Source organism: Sciurus vulgaris, assembly GCF_902686455.1.
Source record: "Sciurus vulgaris genome assembly, chromosome: 1".
NCBI classification, from domain to species: Eukaryota; Metazoa; Chordata; class Mammalia; order Rodentia; family Sciuridae; genus Sciurus; species Sciurus vulgaris.
Genome location: NC_136461.1, coordinates 117,652,550 through 117,675,973, shown reverse-complemented (window position 1 = coordinate 117,675,973; position 23,424 = coordinate 117,652,550). Strand labels below are relative to the sequence as shown.

The following is a 23,424-nucleotide window of genomic DNA, read 5'->3' as shown; positions in this document are numbered from 1 at the left end:
CTCTACCACTGAGTCACAACTTCAGCCCCATAAGGCTGAACTTGAAAAGCGGTAATCCACAAAGTGATGGAAATGGTACTTTGGACTGGGTTTATGCTGGTCCAGAACACAGACTTAAAATGCAAGAGCAGGGGTCACTCAAATCACCTGCCTCTATTGAACTGCCACTTCTTTTTTAATCCACTTTTATGTCTTCCTGGGGTGGGGGACTTTATATAACCAACTGGGAGATGTACAAGCATAATATGTTGGCACTAGAAGCAGTATGACCTCACTCACTATGTCATACTGGTAAGTATATTGCAGGGAGAATGGTAAGTATATGGCAGGGCTAGGACTAAGGAGCATTCATCTGATCCCAAGAGTGAGTGCCTCCTTAGAGTTTGTACCCTGGGTCCATCACTTACCTCACACAATCCCAGTCCTGACAGGTGAACCTATGGGAAGTGTTCTCACAAAGTACAGATCTTTGGGCCTCACACTAATGCACCAAAAAGCATCTATCACAGAGAGGGCAATGAATAACTAGCTGAGCAGAATAACTCAACCTCTCTCTTCAGGCATCAGTCACCCCAGTGTTGGCACAATGGGCTGATAAACCAAGTGAACTTGCTGACAAGAGGCAACTTTGCATGGGCTCCTGATCATGGTTGTCTTCTCATTGAGGTTGAGAGCTGCAGCTGAGTAGTGCCCAACTTTCCCACTGCAGAGGTAAACATTGAACCACATGCCTGGCACTATTCCTTAGTGGTGGCAGACTGAAGATCTCAGATCCCTTTCCCTTTTAAGAGGAGAGTGATTTGCCTTTACCAGAACCATTATAAACTCCACACCACCACCCAGGTGCTTACAGAATGCTTAATCTCTCAATATGGTACCCCATTTCACAGTGCTTCAGACCAAGGGACCTGTTTAACAGCAAAGAGGCACCATAGGAGGCTCATGATCACAGGGTTTTCCAGTCTTACCACATTACCCCAAATCACTCAGGTTATAGAATGATGGAATGACCTGAAAAGACTCAGAAGGTACCATCTGGGGAACAACTCTTTGTAAGGTTGGAGCTGTCTCCTCCAGGATGGGCTTAGGTTAAAACTAATGCTTTCAATATGGTACTGTGTCCCCTAGAATCAGAATAAACAGATCTAGGTACTAAGGGAAGCCTTCCTTATTTAGCAGAATCAGACTAGGTTGAGCCATGGGATGCAGACGCCTGGCTTCTGTCACGAAGTATGTGGTGCTGCATGGGAGTGGTTCCCTGTCTCCTTCTGGAATTTTCCCCCTAAGAGGATGGCTCCCCTAACTCCACCCTATCCTGTCCATCACAGAAGAAGCTCCTCCCAGTTCATGCCCCCTTTACCTGTATATTATAAATAAAGGAGAGTTGGGCTAGTTGTTGTAAGAGGCCAGAGCTGGTATGGCCAGATCCATCACGACCCCTCTCATTAAAAGAGTATTGGGAGGATCCAAGATGGTGGTCTAGAGGGAGGCTGCGTTCCTTGTCGCTCCGCAACGCCGGATTCAAGGCAGAGGATATCTGTTTCTCGGTGAGGCAGTTTTTGCTGCTTATCGATCCCCTGCTCTTTACCCCATTTGTCTGCTGTGATCACCTGCAAGCTGCCAGCATATCGACGCCTTTTTTGAGAGCAGATTGCTCACTGTCAGGCGTCTATCATCTGCCATTTGCCTGCCTCTCGCCTGTCCATCGCCTGCCTTTCCCCTATCCATCACCCAACACTCGAGGTTCACCTCCCGATCATCCAACAGCTGCCAGCAGACTGACCGCAGACCGCCAGTGGAGCACCAGCTGCCTGCTGCTGCCTAGAAGTTCACTGTTACAGTACCTGCAGGTTTGATTACACGTGGCTGCCGCCATTTTGAGACAACAGCCAGGCCCCGTAGGACCCCTGGCCGGACTGACTGAGCCCCATCTCCAGGATCCCTCAGCCCGACCGATCACTCCCTGCCTCTGGGGCCCTCACATCAACTGACTGCTCCCTGCCGCCAGGACCCCCAGACCAACTAACTGTGCCCTATCACCGGGAACCCAGACCAACTGATTGCACCCGGCCTCCTGGATCCCACAACCACACCAAATACACCCGACCTCCAGGACCACTGCCGGACCAACTGCATCCTGTCTCCAGGACCTCCAGCTGACCACGTCCACCCCTGAGCTGCAGCTCCCCATTTGCCAACACATTTGGAAGCCAGAGCAGCCATCTTGGATAATCCTGGAAGCCGTAGCTCCGATCTTCGGGTGGGGCAAATCCCATCTTGCGATGCCTGCTGGAGGCTTGAAGCCCATTGTCAGGTACCTCTCATACATCAGGAGGTTTCATTAGTATATGACTGTTATACAGTAGATTTTCTTTTTCTCCTTTTAAAAAAAATATTTAAGTTTTTATTCTTTACGTTTCTTGCTTTCTTTTCCTTCTGTTTACCTGTTCCCTCAGAGTCACTTTCTCCCTTATTTACATGATGTTATTGTCCCCATAGGGGCTATTTGGTCTAGGATTGCATAGTGTCTGATTTGGGTACTGCTAATATTGATCTCCCCTTAAAGAAAGGGTTTTGGACACCTATAGGGCCACTAAAAGCCTATAGGGGGAAATCTGCAATACCGCAGATCTGCAGCGCTAGAGGGGAAGATACATGAACAACATGAAAAAACAAGGGAAGAAAATGATCCAAACAAATCTAGATTCCATAGTAATAGAATCCAATGACAGTATGTTAGAAGAAATGTCAGAAAAGGACTTCAGATTATACATGATTAAGATGATTCGTGAAGCAAAGGATGAGATAAGAGAGCAAATGCAGGCAATGAATGATAATACCAAAAAAAAAAAAAAAAACGGAAATCCTTGAAATGAAGGAGACAATAAACCAAATAAAAAACTCAATGGAAGCATCACCAACAGACTAGACCACTTGGAAGACAGAACCTCAGACAATAAGACAAAATATTTAATCTTGAAAATAAAGTCGCCCAAACAAGAGAGATGGTAAGAAAATCATGAATAGAATCTCCAAGAACTATGGGACATCATGAAAAGACCAAATTTAAGAATCATTGGATTGAGGAAGGCACAGAGATACAAACCAAAGGAATGAATAATCTATTCAATGAATAATATCAGAAATTTCTCAAACCTGAAGAATGAAATGGAAAAATCCAATACAAGAGGCTTTACAGAACACCGAATGCACAAAATCACAACAGATCCACACCAAGGCACGTTATAATGAAAATGCCTAACATTCAAAATGAAGATAGGATTTTGAAGGCCGCGAGAGAAAAGCATCAGATTACATATAGGGGGAGACCAATACGGATAGCAGCCAACTTCTCAACCCAGACTCTAAAAGCTAGAAGGGCCTGGACCAACATATTTCAAGCTCCGAAAGAACATGGTTGCCAACCAAGAATCCTATACCCAGCAAAACTAACCTTCAGATTGGAAGATGAAATAAAATCCTTCCATGATAAACAAAAGTTAAAAGAATTTACAAATACAAAGCCTGCACTACAGAATGTTCTCAACAAAATATTCCATGAGGAGGAAATGAAAAACAACAATGTAGGTCAGCAAAGGGAGGAACTACCTTAGAGAAAAACCACTCAAAGGAGAAACCAAGCCAACTTAAAAACCAAAAATAAGCCAAATGACTGGGAATACAAATCATTTCTCAATAATAACCCTGAATGTTAATGGCCTAAACTCATCAATCAAAAGACATAGACTGGCAGAATGGATTAAAAAGAAAGACCCAACAATATGCTGCCTGCAAGAGACTCATCTCATAGAAAAAGACATCCACAGACTAAAGGTGAAAGGATGGGAAAAAACCTACCACGCACATGGACCCAGTAAAAAAGCGGGGGTTTCCATCCTTATTTCAGATAAAGTGGACTTCAAGCCAAAGTTAGTCAGAAGGGATAAAGAAGGACATTTCATACTGCTTAAGGGAACCATAAATCAGGAAGACATAACAATGGTAAATATTTATGCCCCAAACAATGGTGCATCCCTGTATATCAAACAAATCCTTCTCAATTTCAAGAAACACATAGACCACAACACAATAATTCTGGGTGACTTTAACACACCGCTGTCACCACTAGATAGATCTTCCAAACAAAATCTAACCAAAGAAACCATGGAACTCAATAACACAATCAATAACCTAGACTTAATAGACATATATAGAATATTCCATCCATCAACGAGCGGATACACTTTCTTCTCAGCAGCACATGGAACCTTCTCGAAAATAGACCATATGTTATGCCACAAAGCAGCCCTTAGGAAATGCAAAAAAATAGAGATACTGCCTTGTGTTCTATCAGATCATAATGGACTGAGAGTAGAAATCAATGACAAAGTAAAAAAAGGAAATTACTCCAACACTTGGAGACTAAATAATATGCTATTGAATGAAACATGGATAACAAAAAACATCAGGGAGGAGATTAAAAAATTCTTAGAAGTCAATGAGAGTGATGATACAACATATCAAAATCTCTGGGACACTATGAAAGCGGTACTAAGAGGAAAATTCATTGCATGGAGTGCATTCCAGAAAAGAATGAAAAGTCAACAACTAAATGACCTAACATTACAGCTCAAAGCCCTAGAAAAAGAACAGAATAATAGCAAAAGTAGTAGAAGACAGGAAATAATTAAAATCAGAGCTGAAATCAATGAAATTGAAACAAAAGAAACTATTCAAAAAATTGACATAACAAAAAGTTGGTTCTTTGAGAAAGTAAACAAAATAGATAAACCCTTAGCCACACTAACAAAGAGGAGAGAGAAGACTCAAATTACTAAAATACATGATGCAAAAGGAAATATCACAACAGACACCACTGAGATACAGAACATAATGAGAAGCTACTTTGAAAATCTGTATTCCAACAAAATAGAATCTACCAAAGACATTGACAAATTTCTAGAGACATATGCTCCTCCCAAACTGAACCAGGAGGACATACACGATTTAAACAGATCAATATCAAGCAATGAAATAGAAGAAGACATTAAAAATCTACCATCCAAGAAAAGCCCGGGACCAGATGGATTCTCAGCCGAGTTCTACAAGACCTTCAAAGAAGAACTCATTCCAATACTTCTCAAAGTATTCCAGGAAATAGAAAAGGAGGGTATCCTACCGAACTCATTCTATGAAGCTAATATCACCCTCATACCCAAACCAGGAAAAGACACATCAAGGAAAGAAAATTTTAGACCAATATCCTTGAAGAATATAGATGCTAAGATCCTTAACAAAATATTGGCAAACCGTATCCAAAAACATATTAAGAAAATTGTGCACCACGATCAAGTGGGGTTCATTCCTGGAATGCAAGGATGGTTTAACATCCGTAAATCAATCAACGTAATCCATCATGTCAATAGACTTAAGGATAAGAATCATATGGTTATTTCAATTGATGCAGAAAAAGCATTTGACAATATACAACACCCCTTCATGCTGAAAACACTAGAAAAAATAGGGATAGTAGGAACATACCTCAACATTGTAAAGGCTATTTATGCTAAGCCCATGGCCAACATCATTCTTAATGGAGAAAAACTGAAACCATTCCCTTTAAAAACAGGAACAAGACAGGGATGTCCTCTTTCACCACTTCTATTCAACATTGTCCTCGAAACTCTAGCCAGAGCAATTAGGCAGACTAAAGAAATTAAAGGGATACGAATAGGAAAAGAGGAACTTAAGCTGTCACTATTTGCGGATGACATGATTCTATATTTAGAGGAACCTGGAAATTCCACCAGAAATCTTCTAGACTTCATCAATGAATTCAGCAAAATAGCAGGCTATAAAATCAACACACATAAATCTACAGCATTTTTATACGCAAGCGATGAAACAGCTGAAAGGGAAATGAGGAAAACAACTCCATTTGCAATAGCCTCAAAAAAAAAATAAAATACTTGGGTATCAATCTAACTAAAGAGGTAAAAGATCTCTACAATGAAAACAACAAAACACTGAAGAAAGAAATTAAGGAAGACCTTAGAAGATGGAAAGATCCCCCCTGTTCTTGGATAGGCAGAATTAATATTGTCAAAATGGCCATACTACCAAAAGTGCTATACAGATTCAATGCAATTCCAATTAAAATCCCAATGATGTACCTCACAGAAATAGAGCAAGCAATCATGAAATTCATCTGGAAGAATAAGAAACGCAGAATAGCTAAAGCAATCCTTAGCAGGAAGAATGAAACAGGGGGTATCGCAATACCAGAACTTCAACTATACTACAAAGCAATAGTAACAAAAACAGCATGGTATTGGCACCAAAATAGACAGGTAGATCAATGGTACAGAATAGAGGACACGGACACAAGCCCAAATAAATACAATTTTCTAATACTAGACAAAGGTGCCAAAAATATGCAATGGAGAAAAGATAGCCTCTTCAACAAATGGTGCTGGGAAAACTGGAAATCCATATGCAACGGAATGAAACTAAACCCCTATCTCTCACCCTGCACAAAACTGAACTCACAATGGATCAAGGACCTTGAAATCAGACCAGAGACCCTAGGTCCAAATCTTCACCTTGTTGGCTTAGGATCAGACTTCCTTAACAGGACTCCCATAGCACAAGAAATAAAAGCAAGAATCAATAACTGGGATAGATTCAAACTAAATAGCTTTCTCTCAGCAAAGGAAACTATCAGCAATGTGAAGAGAGAGCCTACAGAGTGGGAGAATATCTTTGCCTCTCATATTTCAGATAGAGCACTAATTTCCATAATATATAAAGAACTCAAAAAACTCTACACTAAGAATACAAATAACCCAATCAACAAATGGGCTAAGGAAATGAACAGACACTTCACAGAAGAAGATCTACAAGCAATCAACAGATATATGAAAAAATGTTCAACATCTTTAGTAATAAGAGAAATGCAAATCAAAACTACACTAAGATTCCATCTCACCCCAATTAGAATGGTGATTATCAAGAACACGAGCAACAATAGGTGTTGGAGAGGATGTGGGGAAAAAGGTACACTCATACATTGCTGGTGGGACTGCAAATTAGTGCAGCCACTCTGGAAAGCAGTGTGGAGATTCCTTGGAAAACTTGGAATGGACCTACCATTTGACCCAGTTATCCCACTCCTCGGCCTATACCCAAAGGACTTAAAATCAGCATACTACAGATATACAGCCACATCAATGTTCATAGCGGCTCAATTCACAATAGCCAGACTGTGGAACCAACTTAGATGCCCTTCAATTGATGAATGGATAAAGAAACTGTGGTATATATATATATACAATGGAATATTACTCAGCTATAAAGAATAATAAAATTATGGCATTTGCAGGCAAATGGATGAAATTGGAGAATATCATGTTAAGTGAGATAAGCCAATCTCAAAAATCCAAAAGAGGAATGATCTCACTGATAAGCGGATGATGACACTTAATGGGGGGTGGGAGTGGGACAAGAATGGAGGAAGGAGGGACTGTATAGAGGGAAAAGAGAGGTGGGAGGGGTGGGGGGGAAGGAAAAAATAATAGAATGAATCAAACATCATTACTCTATGTAAATTTATGAATATGCCAATGGTATGCTGTTACTCCATGTATGAACAGAAACAATATGTATCCCATTTGTTTACAATAAAAATAAATTTAAAAAAAGAGTATTGGCCCTTGTGTGTTCATTGAGTAAGTAAGTTTTTTGAGTAATAGATAGAAAAACTGCCAACATCCTCCTCCAGTAGTTAACCCTTTTCTCCTTCACACTCATGATGGCAGAGAGGACCCACACAAGGTACTAAGGCCTGGAATTTGGAACAATTCCTCTCACTATCACATCTAGTGTATTTGTGAATTTGTGCTCCCTTTCACCATAACCTTGGGGTCTTCTAGACTAGAGGATCCTAGTTAACAGAAGAAAAGACTTCTCCCAGTTGACATAACAGTAATTCTATCATGCTAGTAACTGAAAGAACCACCTATCTGCTTTGGGATCCTCATGTGGTAGACCAACAGGCAAAGGAAGAAAGTTCTAGTACTGGATAGGATGATCAGTCATGGTGACCTTGAGGAGCCAGGGTGGCTGCCACACAGTAGGAGCAGGGAGGAGAACGTCTTGAACCCAGGAACTCTCCGGGGCATCTCTTAGTATTTTTGTGCCCAGTGATGATTGTTAAATGGGTAGCTACAACAACCAACAAGGGCAGGGTAACTAGGGGTCTATGCCTTTTGGAAATGAAGGTCTGGATCATCCTGGAAGACAATCCAGACCAGATGAAGTGCTAACTGGAGGTGGGGTTGTCTAGAATGGGAGCGGAGGAAGGAAAAGATGAACATCAATTAGTGCTTCTGGCCCAGTTACAACTATGAGGATTGGACCTTTTCCCACTAATCTTTTGCCTGAGTTTTTGAGAAAAACACTTGACCACCATCTTGATGGGAACCTTGTAACTGACTGAGTAATATAAGGTCCTTCTTGGGGATAAATTAAGAATTAGAACCAGGCACAGTGGTGCATGCTTGTAATCCCAGCAGCTCAGGCAGCTGAGACAGGAGGATCACAAGTTCAAAGCCAGCCTCAGCAACTTAGTGAGGCCCTAAGCAACTCAGTGAGGCCCTGCCTCTAAATAAAATATTTAAAAAGGGACTGGAGATGTGGTTCAGTGGTAAAGCATTCCTGGTACAAAAAAAAAAAAAATAGAATTAGAAATGTCTTCGTATAGAACAAATTTAAAACTAATACTGTGGTATGGAAACTGGAGAGAATAAGAGAATTCAAGAGGTGGTTTGTTGTTGAATGCAAAATTTGTATATTCCCCTTAGGATCTTTTTTGTTTGTTTTGTTTTGCAGAACTAGGGATTGAATCCAGGGGTGCTCTACCACTGAGCTACATCCTCTACATTTCCAGGATTGCTTGGTTTTTATTTTTGAGACAGGGTCTTGCTAAATTGCCCAGGGTGGCCTCATACTTGCAATCCTCCTGCCTCAGCCTCCCACATAACTGGGATCACAGGCACGCCCCACCATACCCAGCTAGAATCTCTTAATTGACTCTATTTCCAAAAGGGATGCCTGCGTCTAAATTCACTGTCACCTTTATTAGAGCCCCACCCCTTTTTTTGTAGCTAGAACTGAATGGAGTCCAAGTTGGAGTCCTTGGAAGGCATAGTTTTCACACACCCCAGGTTGAGCCTATCTCTCTGAGTCACTCCTCCTCCATTTCTTTTCTTTCTTTCTTTTTTTTTTTTTTTTTTTTTTTCAGTGCTGGGGATTGAACCCAGGGCCTTGTGCTTGTGAGACAAGCACTCTACCAACTGAGCTAGATCCCCAGCCCCACTCCTTCCTTTCTGATTAATAGCAGCACCACTTCATGGGCGATGGGATCTGGTTTCCTGAGTGGACACTAAGGAATGCAGAGGACACAGCCTCAGAGGTCAGTTCCTATGGGATAACCTAGAAAGCAAAAAACAGAACAGATAAACTCCACCCCCTTTTTCCTTTCTCTGGACTACTCCAAGGTATGATTTCACCTTGCATCCTCTCTGAGAAAAGTCATCTTACTCAAGTGAAAGTGACTGCCAAACACATGGCTATTGTTCTTTGCAGCTCATCTCAAGGTTCTCCAGCACTGTGTGTGTGTGTGTGTGTGTGTGTGTGTGTGTGTGTGTGTGTGTGTGTTTGTGTGTGTGTGTTGCTGGGAATTTAACCCAGGGCCTTGAACATTCTAGGCAAGGACTTTACCACTGGGCTATATGTGGCACTTTTCTTTTTCTCACTCTCATCATTCTGATATTGGTCCCTCTTCTAGAAACATCTTTCCCTGCTCTTCAACCATACTTATTCTTTGCCACTCAGTTCAATTTCCTTTTCTGACATCCCAACCCTCTTCACACGTGTGCAGATGTGCACAGGCATGTGCACACACACAGCCCAGGCTAAATCAGGGCCCTTTGAAGGGAGCTCCCATAGCATAAACCCATGCCATTAATTTGGCACTTTTTTAGGGGGAAGGGGGTACCAGGGATTGAACTCAGGGTTGCTTAACCTCTGAGCCCTTGTTATATTTTATTTAATTTTTTAAATTTATCTTTTGGGGAGATATCAGGGGCACTCAACCACTGAGTCGCATCCCCAGCCCTATTTTGTATTTTATTTAGAGACAGGGTCTCACTGAGTTGCTTAGTGTCTCCCTGTTGCTGAGGCTGGTTTTGAACTTGTAATTCTCCTGCCTTAGCCTCCCACGTCACTAGGATTACAGGCACATGCCACCATGCCCTGCTCAATTTGCCACAACTTTTAATAAGCGTCTGTCCATCTTCTCTACCTGACATCTTGAGAAAAGTCCTTTCTTCTCTCTGGGTTGCTGACCCCAAGAACAATGTGTGTACCTCTGGCCTAAGTCACAGTGAAGTTAGTGAAAGGAAGTGCAGTTTCTAGTCCCAGTCTTTGAGATACTGAAAGACCCTGGCCAAGGCATTTAATCTCTCTGAGCTTCAGTTTGCCCTTCTGGGAAGTGGGAATAATGTTCCCTGTCTCCTTCTCAGTTTGTGAATTTTATTTTATTTTATTTTGAGACAAGTTCTTAGTAAGTTTCTCAGTCTGGTCGAGAACTTGTGATCCTCCTGCTTCATCTTCAGCCTCCTGAGTCACAGGGATTACAGGCATGTGCTACTTTACCTGGCTGTACCTCAGATTTTGAATCCAGCATTTTCGTGCTTATGAAAGGAAATCTTTCTTTCCAGTGCTGGGAATTTAACCCAGGATCTAATGCATGCTTGGTAAGTGTTCTGCCACCAAGCTACACTTTCAGCCCTTAGCAATGGAAATGATAAAGTTGGTGGGCACGGTGGCACATGCTTGAGTTCCAGCTACTCTGGAGGCCAAAGGAAGAGAATCACTGGAACCAAGACTTGAGCCCAGGAATTTCAGCACTCATATCATTAACAATAACTGCAATATTGTTGATACTAATAGTGACCTACTTGTTGGAGAAATTCTCCTTCCTTCCTCCAAGATGGCTGGTTTTGCTCTAATCCAGCTGCATTGCCTGCTCAAGGATGGAAGTCAGACCCCCTCCTCCCTAACTCCTTGCCTCATATATTTCATGTGATCTCAAAAAGTTCTTCCAGAAGTCTGACCAACATCCTTCCTGTTGCCATCCATCACCTCCCTCCTCATTTCTCCTCAAAGCATAATCTTGAGTATGAATCTCTAAGAAGCTCTGGGTGCCTTAGATCTTATTTGGGGGTAAAGGAGCAGAGAAAGAATCAAAATGGATAAAGGTAAAATAGCAGGAAGGATTTCCCAACACCTAAACACAGAATGACACAAATACTCACCACCACCATACCACACCACCTTCAACTGCCTGGCTTCCGGGGTGGGACAATTATCTTACGGCTTTCCATGACGTGGGTATTCTGCTGGGGCTAAGGCTGTGGGTGAAGCGACATTTCCTGTCCCTGGGGGCCAGGGTAAGCGGAGAGATGAGTTGCTGAGTGTGCATACCTTTTGAGAACACATACACACGCCGTGCTCTGGGGCCCTTCTCAGGCTCTTCAATGGAGATCCCCCTGGCCCAGATATGCCCCCCAGGTAAGTGTGAAGTTTAAGAATGTGGGTGGGAGGGGACACCAAGACCCCCCACCACTCCTGCTCTCTTGGGCCTGAGCTCCCACCTCTGGGGTGAGGGGCCCATACAAGCCAGAACTGGCAGAGCCAATTGGCCAAGGACCCACAACTCCTGCTTCCTCTCTAGGGTTCCTGTCCACTCAATCCCAGAGGACAAAGGTGTCACAGTATGCTTAGGAGAAAGGAGAGACTAGGAGGATGGGGGTGGCTAGCAGATGATCCTGGTCCAGAGAGAGGCCTGGCCTGGAAAACTGCCTTACTGTGGGACTTGCAGGCCTAATTCCCAGCCCCTCCTCCCTGACACCCCATTATCCCCTCTGGCAGCATCAGCCCCTCTGCGACACCTTGGTTACTTATTACTTATTCCTAACCTCTGAGGAATCCCTGCTCCTGTCCCCCCTGCCTTTCTCTTGTCATGACTGTGCTGTCAGACAGATCCCAGTCAGAGGCCTGGTGTGAGGGAGAGAGGCTGGTGTGTGGGGTTTCTGAGAAACCCCAGCAGCCCTCTTTGTGCCAACAGGGGATCACGAAGCCCCTGCTCCAACCTTCAGCACTTTCCAGACCATGGATTTTACACGCAGGAGCTGCCAGAGCCTGGCCTTTCTCCAGGAGCCCAGACTGCAGCCCCTGAAGGTTGAGGAGGCCCAGCCCAGTTCCAGGACTCTGGCTGTCCACGCAGCAGTGAGTGGGAATGTGGGGGATGGAGTGAACCCCCTCATCTGCTTCCACCCTCCCAAGGGTGAGGATGCACACATGGCAAAAGATGCCAAGAGAGAAAGTGGGAATGAATGATCTGGGGCTGTCAACAGGGCTGGAGGCACCCCAGGGGAAAGAGATGGGCAGTACCTCCTTCCCATGCTGAGTTGCGCACTTGCCCCCTTGATGCTCCTCTGCCTCTGGGCCACTCAGACTGAGTTCATAGGCGACCAGGTTACAGTGCACCAAGTCCCAGAAGCAGATATCTCATCTCTGTGCCTTCCTCTGCTCAGGACATTCCCACCCCCTCTCAGCCCTTCTCAACCCACCCAGACATGAAGTTTGCCCGGGAGCCAGCTCAGCCCTTCCTACTGTGTCCTCTGGGGTGGCTTCCTGCATCATCTCCTTTCTGCCCATATGGAAGACCTGGCTGCTCTCGCACCACTATTTAATAGCTCACCACTGCTGGATTAAAGGCAGGACCCAGGGGAAGTAAGAGGAGGGTCTCCGGAAACCAAACAGCTGGAGCTGAAGAAGCAATTTAAGTTATAACCTCGAGAAGGACTTTTTGGGCAGTTATACCCTAAAATAGGTGCAGTTGGGTGTGAAGATAACAAGGTATCGTCTGGCTGGAGTCAGGTGGGAGAGCCCACTACTCATGGTGGTTTTCACCTCCTTGAACTCTTCCCCTATCCAGGCATCTCTTCAGACCCCAGACACTGCTTCTGTCTCAGGGAATACTGAGAAAGCTGAAGAGGTGCCTGGGGAAGATGGCCTGTCCCTGCAAGCAGAGATTCTTGCTTGGTTCCAAAAGACCCAGGCCCACTGGCTCCTGCAGCAAGGAACAGCACCAGACTGGTTCCATGGCTTCATCACCCGGAGGTGAGTCACAGAGGAGGAAACAGACCCAGAGAGCAGCAGTGGCAGGTCCCAGGTCCTGCAGTCAGGCAGAAGTTGATTGAGACCCAGTGTCGGGGCACAGGCCAATAATTCCAGCTACTTAGGAGGCTGAGGCAGGAGGATTGCAAGCTCAAGGCCAGTTGGGCCACTTAGTGAGATACTGTCTCAAAATAAAAAATAAAAAGGATTGGGGATGAAGCTCATCGGTAGAGCACTTTTAGGTTCAATCCCCAATGCTGCAAGGAAAGAAAAAAAAAAAAAAAAAATGCTGTTTGAAGCTGTGACTCCAGACTCCAGCTCCTGGAGTTTCCCTGGCCTTTTACTGAAATCATACTCCTGAGGGAGTTCACTTGAGAGGCTCAAGCCCAGCCCTCACTGAGCCTGTTTCTCCTCTTAGATTGCCTTATCCCCCTGTCTCTGAGGTCTCTAATCCTCGTATTTTCTGCCTCTCTCCCTCCCTCCATCTTTTTATCTGACTCTCTCCTGTCCACTTTACTCCTACCCTTGCAGATCCCCCAACTCCATTTCTCAGGCCCACTTTTCTCCTCTTTTGTCTCTTCAGTCCAGTTTGTGATTTCTGAACTCTTGAAATCTAATTACCATCCCTGTTCCTGCAGCTGCAGCCCTTCCAGGCTGCCTTGGGAGGATGCAGCGTTGGGGGTGTCCTGAGTGGGACTGTTGGCCCCTGACCACACCCAGTTCCCTCAGTGGAAGAGCAGCGACCCATCATCTCTCTGCATCACCCCTCTACTGCTTTGCTAGCCTTCAGTATCCTTGCTTGGGGGTGGGCATCCCTCACGAGAGCCGGAGAAGCAGGAGGAGAGGCTAGAAGAGTCAGGGCAAGGTCACGCCACTTCTCTGCATCACCCTCAGGGAGGCCGAGAGGTTGTTGGGGCCCCAGCCTCAGGGGTGCTACTTGGTGCGGTTCAGTGAGAGCGCCGTGACCTTCGTGCTGACTTACAGGTGAGTGTAGAGCCACGCCCGGGTACGTGGAGGCGGGGCTTCGGGCTAATCGCGGGGCGGGACTCGGCGCTGACAGCCCCTCCTCAAAAGGGGCTGTTTGCTCTGCCCTCGGATTGCTGAAGGTTAGAGCCCCTGGAGCTGGGAGGGTAGGGGGTCACGGCTGGTGGCCCTGACCAGGGAAAGGGAATGGAGAATCTGATCCTGATTGGCGCCCTCCAGGAGCCGAACTTGCTGCCGCCACTTCCTGCTGGCCCAGCTCAGGGACGGGCGCCACGTGGTGCTGGGCGAGGACAGCGCCCACGCACGGCTGCAGGACCTGCTGCGGCACTACACAGAGTGCCCACTCAGCCCCTATGGGGAGACGCTAACCCAACCGCTCGCCCGCCAGGTACGCCCCAGAGCCCCGACCCAGGACTCCAGGAACTCAGGCCAGCGCTCCTACTCACCCAGAGTCCAGGCCCAAACACCAGCACCAGTCACTTTCTCTTACTGACAAATGACCCAATCTTGACTCCCTCGCCCACACATCATCCAGAAAAATGAGTGCTGTGGGAGGAAGGAGTCCTTGAGAGACCACACCAGCCTCACAGGCGGCAGTGGCAGGGGGAGGCCAGGAAGATGGCAGTGGATTGCAGGAGCTTAAGAAAGTCCCTGTGGCAGAGGGCACATGGAGAACATTCATGAAGCTAGGGTTAATTCTGAGCTAAAAGCACACCCACTGTGGGACATGACCTTCCCACTTGTGAAGCTCATCTCTCTTCAGGCAGTTTCTGCCCCTAAAAATTTTAGCTTATATCTCCATAAATTAAGCTTCTTGCACATGCAGAGAGTAAACACAAGCACAGATGTCATGGAGATCCATCCCATCCTGATAATTTTGAAGTTAAAGACTTTAAAGTTATGCCAGGTGCAGTAGTACATGCCTGTGATCCCAGCGACTGGGGAGATGAGGCAGGAGGATCACAAGTTCATGACGAACCTGGGCAACTAAGCAAAACCTGTTTCAAAATAAAAACTAAAAAGAGCTGGGGCCAGGCATAGTGGTGCATGCCTGTAATCCCAGCAACTCAGGAAGCTGAGGAAAGAGGATTGAAAGTTCAAGACCAGCCTCAGCAACTTAGTGAGGCCCCAAGTACTCTAGGGAGAATCTGTCTCAAAATAAAAAGGACTGGGAATGTGATTCAGTGGTTAAACACCTGGGTTCATTCCCCAGTACTAATGAATGAATGAATGAATGAATGAATGAATGAATGAATGAATGAAGCAAACTGGGAATGTAGCTTACTGGTAGAGTATCCCCAGGTTCCAACCCCAGTACCACAAAATAAACAAAGTCTTCATATTCTTGTATTTTTAGAACTACAAGCACAAATGAAAATTGGTTGGTCCCATGTTCCAGATGAAATTAAGTCTGATGCTGTACACAGCCAATGACCAGAGTTTATCCCCCTCCATCTGACCCCTAGCCACCCTGCCATCTCCATCTGCTCTTCCTCACCCAGAGAACCCAGCCCAGGCCAAATTTCTGTCTTTTCCCTTCCCCTTCCCCCTCCTCCTAATGCACCAGATTACTTGGTCGTCTTGAATCACCTGCCCACTGGCACCTGTCCCCTCCTGCATCAAGTCCCTCAGTCCTCCTCCTTTCCCAGCAGACTCCTGAGCCCACAGGGCTCTCCCTAAGGACTGAAGAGTCAGACTCTGGAAGCAGAAGCCAGAATCCAAGCCCTCAGCACAGCCCAATCATGAAACAGGGGCAGGCTCCGGCCCTAAAGCACAAAGAGGGGACTTGGGAGCCAAAAGAGGTACTGTTTTGAACTAGAGGGCCAGTGGAAGGAAGGGAGGCTTGACGGAGAGGGAGGAGCCAGTAAGGGAGGGGTGGAGCCACGGGGAAGAGGAGGGGCTTAACGGGTAAGAGAACCAGGCTGGGTCAGGCTTGGGTTCTGGCCCTACCTCAGCTGCTTTCACTGACTCTTCACTGACCACGCCTTCTCTCCTAACCCTCTCAGCCACCCAAGACCAAGCCTCCCATCCCCGCCAAACCTCAACTTCCTCTGGAAGTCTACACAAGCCCCACTCCGCGACACCGCCCAGTCCCACCCCCAAAACCCACCCACCCTATCTATCAAGAGCCGGATGAGCCCATAGCCTTCTATGCCATGGGCCGAGGCAGCCCTGGGGAAGCCTCCAGCAACATCTATGCCGAGGTGGAAGGGCTGTCAGCTATGGCGTCTACTGGGCATCTCCTCCTCCGGAAGTGCCAGTCCAGACCCGTCCCAGGAGGCCAGGTAAATGAGGGTGTAGGAAGAAAGTAGGTCCAAGGATTTTCCGTACCTAGTTTGAGGAGGATAGAAAAGGTGTTCAGACTGGATGCTGGGTCAGAGTAAAGGTTGAGGTCTGAGGTAGTACGGGAGCGATGGAATAGTCCAGGCTGCCTGACACCATTTTCCCAGGCCCAAAATTGCATCTCTCCTCTCCCTGGGGTCACTGGCTTGCTTCACCTTTCCCAAGCCCCGCCCACTCCTACTTCACTTGAAAGTAGAGGACGCTAGGGTCTCCCTCAGCTTTTTCCAGCCCCGATCTGCTGGTCTGTGCCCCTGTTGTCTGTCACGCCCCACTCAGATGCAGCTGGAGCTGGCCGACACACTCTGCCATCCTAGAGAAGGGCACCTGAGTCTTGTGTGTCATCTCAGATGAGCTCAGAGGAGGAGCACAAGCACTCCTGCCTCTTGAAGGGCCTTCCCATTGAAGTCCCTGTCTATGTTATGGTATTGTCATGCAATGTGTTAGACCCACTGGCCAGTACCACCCTCTCCCTCTGTCTCCATCCGCTGCTTGCCCACCATGCCTCCCTGCTGGAGCCACAAACTTCCGCTCAACCCTTGTGCCTGCCCATGTCCACCCACACCCCTCCCAACTACTGTGGTCCAGAAGCTGATATTACCAGTCCATGTCACCATCCAAACTTCTCTCTGGTCTGGTCCACTCTCCAGTATCCCACAGCCCCTCAAACTCCACACTGCCAACCCTGCTGCAAACTGCTCCCTTCTGTGTTTCATATCCCCATTGCTAAATGAATGAGAGGGATTTTAGATCCTCTCTCTGGAAGCCAAAGTCTGTTAGGCACAGATAAGAGGCAGAGGGTAGGGTTGTGACCTAGGACTATTCTCTCTGCAGAATCCAGGTGGTCCACAGCCACTCTCTGAGAACTCTGGGGCTGGACAAGGCCCTCCCCTGCCTCAGCAGCCTGCACTGCCCTGGAGGCATACCCTTCCCCACAACCTCTCTAGACAGGTGCTTCAGGACAGAGGACAGGCGTGGCTCCCCCTTGGGCCTCCTCAATAGGTGGTGAGTCTGAGCTGGAGGGGGACAACTTGGGGATAACTTGAAGGTCCAGAGACCTTCACACACACATGCTGGGTGCCCTTCTCAGGAAATGTGGATGGTATATAAAGGTGATCAAAACTGGAAAGAACCTCAGCCTTCATCTATTGCAAGAATGGCAAAGAGGTGTCATCTTGCATGCCAACTCCAATCCATTGGTCGTGGCTGCCTAGAGTGCTGCTGCATTGGAAAGGATGCTAAGGTCATACCTGAACTCAGCAGAAAAGAGCACCATGATTGATTAGTGATGTCTGCTACTGATGCTGGAGGGAAGAGGAGCAGTGTTTTCATTTGCCCTTACTGATCAAGTCCAGCTCCCTCACTGTGCAGATAAGAAAACAAAGAGAGGGATAGTGACTCCACCAAGGTCAAGGATAAAACACAGGCCTCCTGATTCCCCTGTTCAGGTTCTGTTCCTTACCCCATATCCTCTAACTCTTCTCCACAGGAAACATCAGAGATTTCCTCAGTTAGGAAACCTGGCTGCTTTTCCAGACTTCTACCATCTGGGGGTCTGAGTGCTGGGTCCCTCCTCTGGATCCTGGCTTAGCCATCCCCCAACAGGTCTGCGCGCGCACACACACACACACACACACACACCAAAAAAACTCTGGAAGTCAGAGGAGCAAAATGTTGAATCTGCCTTCTCTTAGGGACACACACACTGGCTGCTTCCTGAGAGTCCCCAGAAATCCAATGGCTTGATGCTTGGTGATCCTCTAAGACAGCAAAGTGTGCTACCAGAGCCCTCTGGCTCCTGCTGCCCTGGTTTCTCCTCCTGGAGTCTAATTTCCTTGGCCCTCTGAGCCTTTGAGTCTGGGCCCCAGTCCAATGCTGCTGTTGTCTGAGGAATGGTTTGGTGAGAACAGATGTTAGAACTTGTTTGTTGATTCTTGTCTGGCTAATAAATCATCGCCAACAACCTCCCCCAACAGGGATCCAAGTTCTCCAGGCTCCTGCTGTCTCTCTTCTCATTCTCTTATTGTGGTTGAACTGCCATTGCTATGGGGGCACAGGGATCTGGGGGTTGAAAGACACCTGGGTAAGAGTATGAGGTCTGCTGACTGTAGGTGGGAGACCCCAGGGCACAGGCTGCAGACCTCTCTCTGCAAAGTATCCCTGCCCAAGATGGTGGGTGGGGGGAGGGGGTGCCAGTAAGGAAAGAGGTGCAAAGCCAGGTGCAGTGGCATATGCCTGTAATCCCAGTGATTCAGAAAGCTTGAGGCAGGAGGATTGCAAGTTCAAGGTCAGTCTCAGCAATTTAGGGAAATCCTTAGCAACTTAGACCCTGCCTCAAAATAAAGTGCTGGAGATGTAACTCAGTGGTAAAGTGCCCTGAGTTCAATCCCCAGCACACACACACACACACACAAATAGAAAGAAAAAGAAAAGGCGCACAGAGAGAGCCTTTGAGGGGTAATCTCTTCACCTCCTTCCCAGACCCTCTGCAAAGCACAGGACTGGGGAGAAAGGTGACTTCTACCCTGCATATGTGTGAGTCCCTTAGAGGATGGCAACCCCCTGAAATGGCTCCAGGGCTTTTTTGTCTTCTGAGCCTCTTGGGCTTAGGACCCCATCTGCTCCCCTGCTCCTTTTGTGATGCTTTCCCATTTCTTTGCTCAGACCTACTTCAGGGCCAGCCTCCTGCTCCAGGGCAAAGCTCCACTCTGCGGCTCCAACCACCTGGAAACATCTGCCCTGGGTTTCAGATTTTGTTGTTGTTGTTTAAGGCTTGAAACCTTCTTTTTTTTTTTAACTTCTTTTTTTTAGTTGTTGATGGACCTTTATTTTTATTTATTTATACGCAGTGCTGAGATTCGAACCCAGTGCCTCACACATGCTAGGCCAGTGCTCTGCCACTAAGCCACAACCCCAGCCCTGGGCGTTAGTTTTGTCTTGGCTTTCTGAGGCAGAGCTGTTTGCTCAGGATGGTCCCAGGGGCTCAGAGCAGAGACTGCCCCCACTGGGGCCTGGGTTCTGCTGTGGTCCTTCCCCCTGTGCAGCCCGTTTTGCACACCTCTTTCTGCAGTCAGTGCCTATCAGAGTCCTGCTTCCTGCCAGGGGACTCTGCGCCTGCCTGAAGCACAGTAACCCTGCAGTCCCTTCTCTCCAGTCACCTTCCTTAGGCCTTGGCACTGCTGCCACACCACCCCCAGCCTGGCCAGGGCGCCAGCTCCAGTGACTAGCCAATTCCCTCCTTTCCACTCCAGTGCAAATCAGCTTAGGGAGAAATGGGAATGCTGAGTCAACAGTTGGGGTTCCACTTCCTTTGTCTGTAGGTCTGAACCCCTCCTGAGCAAGAGGAGGAGGAGAGTGGGGAGCAGGTGGCTCTGCTGAGATGGCGAGGAGGCTGAAAGTGCAAGAAAGCTCTCAGTGTAGATTTAGGGAGTCGCCTCCTGGCTGATTCCTTGTGAAAGGGGGAGGGGCAGAAAAGAGTAGCTGATTTTTTTTTTCTTTTTTGCGGTGCTTGGGATTGAACCCAGGGCCCGGTGTTTGACAGGCAAGCCCTCTATGAACTGAACTATATCTCCAGCCCTTTGTTTTTTGGTACTGGGGATTGAACTCAGTGGAGCCTTACCACTGGGCTTCATCCCCAGCCCTTTTTACATATTTTCATATCTTTAAATTTTGAAACAGGATCTCACTAAATTGCTGAGACTGGCTTTGAACTTGCAATCATCCTGCCTCAGCCTGCAGAGCCACTGAGATTACAAGCGTGTGCCACCATACCCAGCCCTTTTTATTTTAAGACAGAGCCTTGCTAAACTAAGGCTGACCTCAAACTTGGAATGCTCCTGCCTCAACCTCTAGGATTACAGGTGTGTGCCACATGCCTGGGGCTGGAGGGTTAGGAGGTTCAGGGAAGAGGTCAGTGGTCCTGGGGATTGAAACCAGGGCCTCTCACACATTAGGCAAGACAGATCAGAAAACAGAAGACTTCCCCAGACTTCAGGATATAACAATGGGCAGGTGTAGGGAAGAGCCAGAGACACCTAGTGGCCCTCTTGATGTTTCTGCTAGATGGGCATGGTGGGACCTGGGATGTCCTCCTCACTTTCCCTTCCACAGTGAGGGATAGCGGGAGAATTCGAATGATGGAAAGTCATCAAGAGCTTGTTGTGATGCTGTGCAGACCCTGGCAGGGGAGCCCTTTCTCTATGCCACTGTCACCACACTCCTTGTGAAATGGAGATCATTCCTCAGTTGCACAGATGGGACCATGCAAGTGAAGGTTCTCTGAGAAGAGGCCTGCTGGGGATAGAAGGAACTTCAGAGAGCCTTCATGATGGGAGTTTGGGTTCAACTAAAGAAGAAACTGAGTTCTAGAGATGGGAGGTGACAGAGAGCTGGAGGCATTCAGGCCCAGTGCCCAGATTATCATTACAAACCAGTGTTCTGATAACATAAGGTTCCTTGCAGGCAAAAGGATAAGGCCCCAGTCCTACAGAGGGCTCCATGGTGAACAACCCTCCCTGTCACAACTGACTTTACTCCCAAGCTGAGGCCTGGGGTTGTGGTGAGACCTCAGGATGAAGAAGTTGAATAACTTGTACAGGAAAAGGGAACCAGGGTGATTGTGCTGAGCAAGTTCCCCGTCCTGTCAGACATCACTAATGCTAGGAGGAGGAGGGCATTTCTCAGCTGACTCAATCTTGCCAGAGCCATTATATCTCTCCTACCTCACAGGTCCTCTGTGGATCAGCCCACTCTTAGATATGCGGGATGGCCTCTCACCCCCAGAGCATGTGGAAGGCCTTGCTGTGAGTCAAGTTCATTGTTCCCACTGCCCAGTCATTTTGTCCTCCAGATTCAGCCGGCCCCTTCGGCACCATGGTTGACCATGATAGCTCTCAGTACTTTTTCCTGCTCCTGTCTCGCCCAGGCTGCCCTTTTCATTCCATCTTCTCCTTTAGTTAATGCAGAATATTTCAGTAAGGTGACCTGTAACTCTGGGGGTCACTGGCAGACAGGGGAATTGAGAAACCGTGAGCATGTAAACTCAGCTGTCCCCATTACGCAGCACATCACATTCTGCTCAACACGCCAGCTGGGGTGAAGACCCGGCTGGGTCCCTGCCCAGGAGCCAGCAACACTGCAGAGATATGGAAACACCCTCCATGGGACAACTTTGCTGTCGCTACCACTTGCAAGTCTGATCCTTGTGGGCCTCAGCTTCCTCAGCTCTGCTTCCTGGTCAATGCAACATTCCTTGCTTGGGCTCAGTTCTTCCAACATCTTCCAGACTGTATGGATCCATTTCTAACCAACACCTTCAGACCTGTCTCCTTCAGCCCTGTGGCTGTTGTTGCCAAGACAGTTTTATCCAAGGATCAGTCCTACTGCTTATTTCTCTCACCCCTATCTTCTTTTCTACTTATCACAACTGAGGTTACTACCTCCAGAAGGCCTGCCAATGAAGTCTGGTCATTTTCTATACTGTGAGCATTTCTCTTTGACCAGGAAATTCCAACCATCAAATAAAATGCCAACTTTGGTAAGATGAAGAAGTGGCTTTAAATATATATATATATATATATATATATATATATATATGTATGTATGTATAATTGGGCTGGAGTTGTAGCTCAGTGGTAGAGCACTTGCCTAGCACATGTGAGGAACTGAGTTCGATCCTCAGCACAACATAAAAATAAAGGTACCATGTCCATATACAACTAAAAAATATATTTAAAAAAGATGAAGGTTATAAGGTATGTTGCTCAGCAGCAGGGTGCTTGCTTAGCATATGTGAGGCCATGATTTTCAAAAAACACCAAAAAAAAACAGATGTGGGAGGCAAGAGACCCTTAAAGTTATCTGGTCTGATTCTGCCCATCCCCAAGACACTGGAACTTTCTCTTCAGCCCAGCCCAAAGAACACTTTCTGCCACATCTTGGTGCATCTCCTAAAATGAGAAGTTGAACTTCTGAATCCCAGGAACATGGCGGCTCAGACAGGAAAGGCTACATCTACAGTGTGCTGGGCACAGGAAGGCAAGCATGACACAAGAGGACCTCAGACTCTTGTGCTCTGCTGAGCCACCTGACCCACCTTTGACACCTGGCAGGGGCAGATCTCAGATCTGGCCATAATGCCTCAGTGGACAGTGGGCATGTGTTAAGGGCTGATGCTCCTGGCTAAAGGCTGGCCGGATACAAAGATTTGGACAAGTACAGCCTGAGTGTCCCTGTGGGATGCAGGAGCCCTGTCTGGCTGCTACCCGAAGTAGGTCAGATTTCAGATAAGTGGGTGGTTTTCCTGTAAGTGATGAAACCCTCCAATGTGCTTAATGAGAAGCAGACTCCTCAGCTTACCCCAGCACACAAACCAGAAGCACAATGAGATGCCTACTCTGCCTCCTTCCCATCCCCAAGTACCCACCACACACTTCTTCAAACTGCCCCCTGGCCTTAGCCCTGCCTGTTGTAGGACTGTAGAATGCTAATTCTCCCCGTGTTGCCCTGAAACAGAGGACTCAAGCATTTACGCCTGGCTGAGGCTTCTTCTTCTGCCTGGCATCCAAGTTTCTTCAGGACTCCTTTCCTGCAGGAAACTATGGCAGCTAAATTCTCCTGGAGTCCTGGCACCTGACAATGTGTTTCAATGGTGGTTCACGTATGATTTACACACATTTTTTCTGACCATTTCTACTTGACCTTGCTCTGAGATAAAGGAATCATGTCATCTATCCTGTCCCTTCTGTGCATCACAGAGCCTGACAACCCTGCCACCTCCCTTCCCCAACAAAGGCTGGGAATTTGGAAATCTGAGATCTGTCTAGCCCTCATGCTCTATGCTAAGTTTCTAAACCA

At 47.1% G+C, this 23,424-nt stretch overlaps 1 protein-coding gene across 1 annotated transcript; it reads left to right on the top strand.

Moving 5' to 3' along the window:
- The first annotated feature begins 11,349 nt into the window (after nucleotides 1-11,349).
- On the top strand, nucleotides 11,350-18,969 carry SH2D2A (SH2 domain containing 2A). The gene is made up of 9 exons (XM_079110383.1): nucleotides 11,350-11,634; nucleotides 12,191-12,351; nucleotides 13,064-13,248; nucleotides 14,140-14,229; nucleotides 14,449-14,617; nucleotides 15,879-16,031; nucleotides 16,227-16,514; nucleotides 17,404-17,574; nucleotides 17,660-18,969. Exons 1-8 carry the CDS (start codon nucleotides 11,601-11,603, stop codon nucleotides 17,569-17,571), a joined length of 1,248 nt encoding a protein of 415 aa, XP_078966509.1. The 5' UTR covers nucleotides 11,350-11,600; the 3' UTR covers nucleotides 17,572-17,574; nucleotides 17,660-18,969.
- The last annotated feature ends 4,455 nt before the right edge of the window (nucleotides 18,970-23,424 follow it).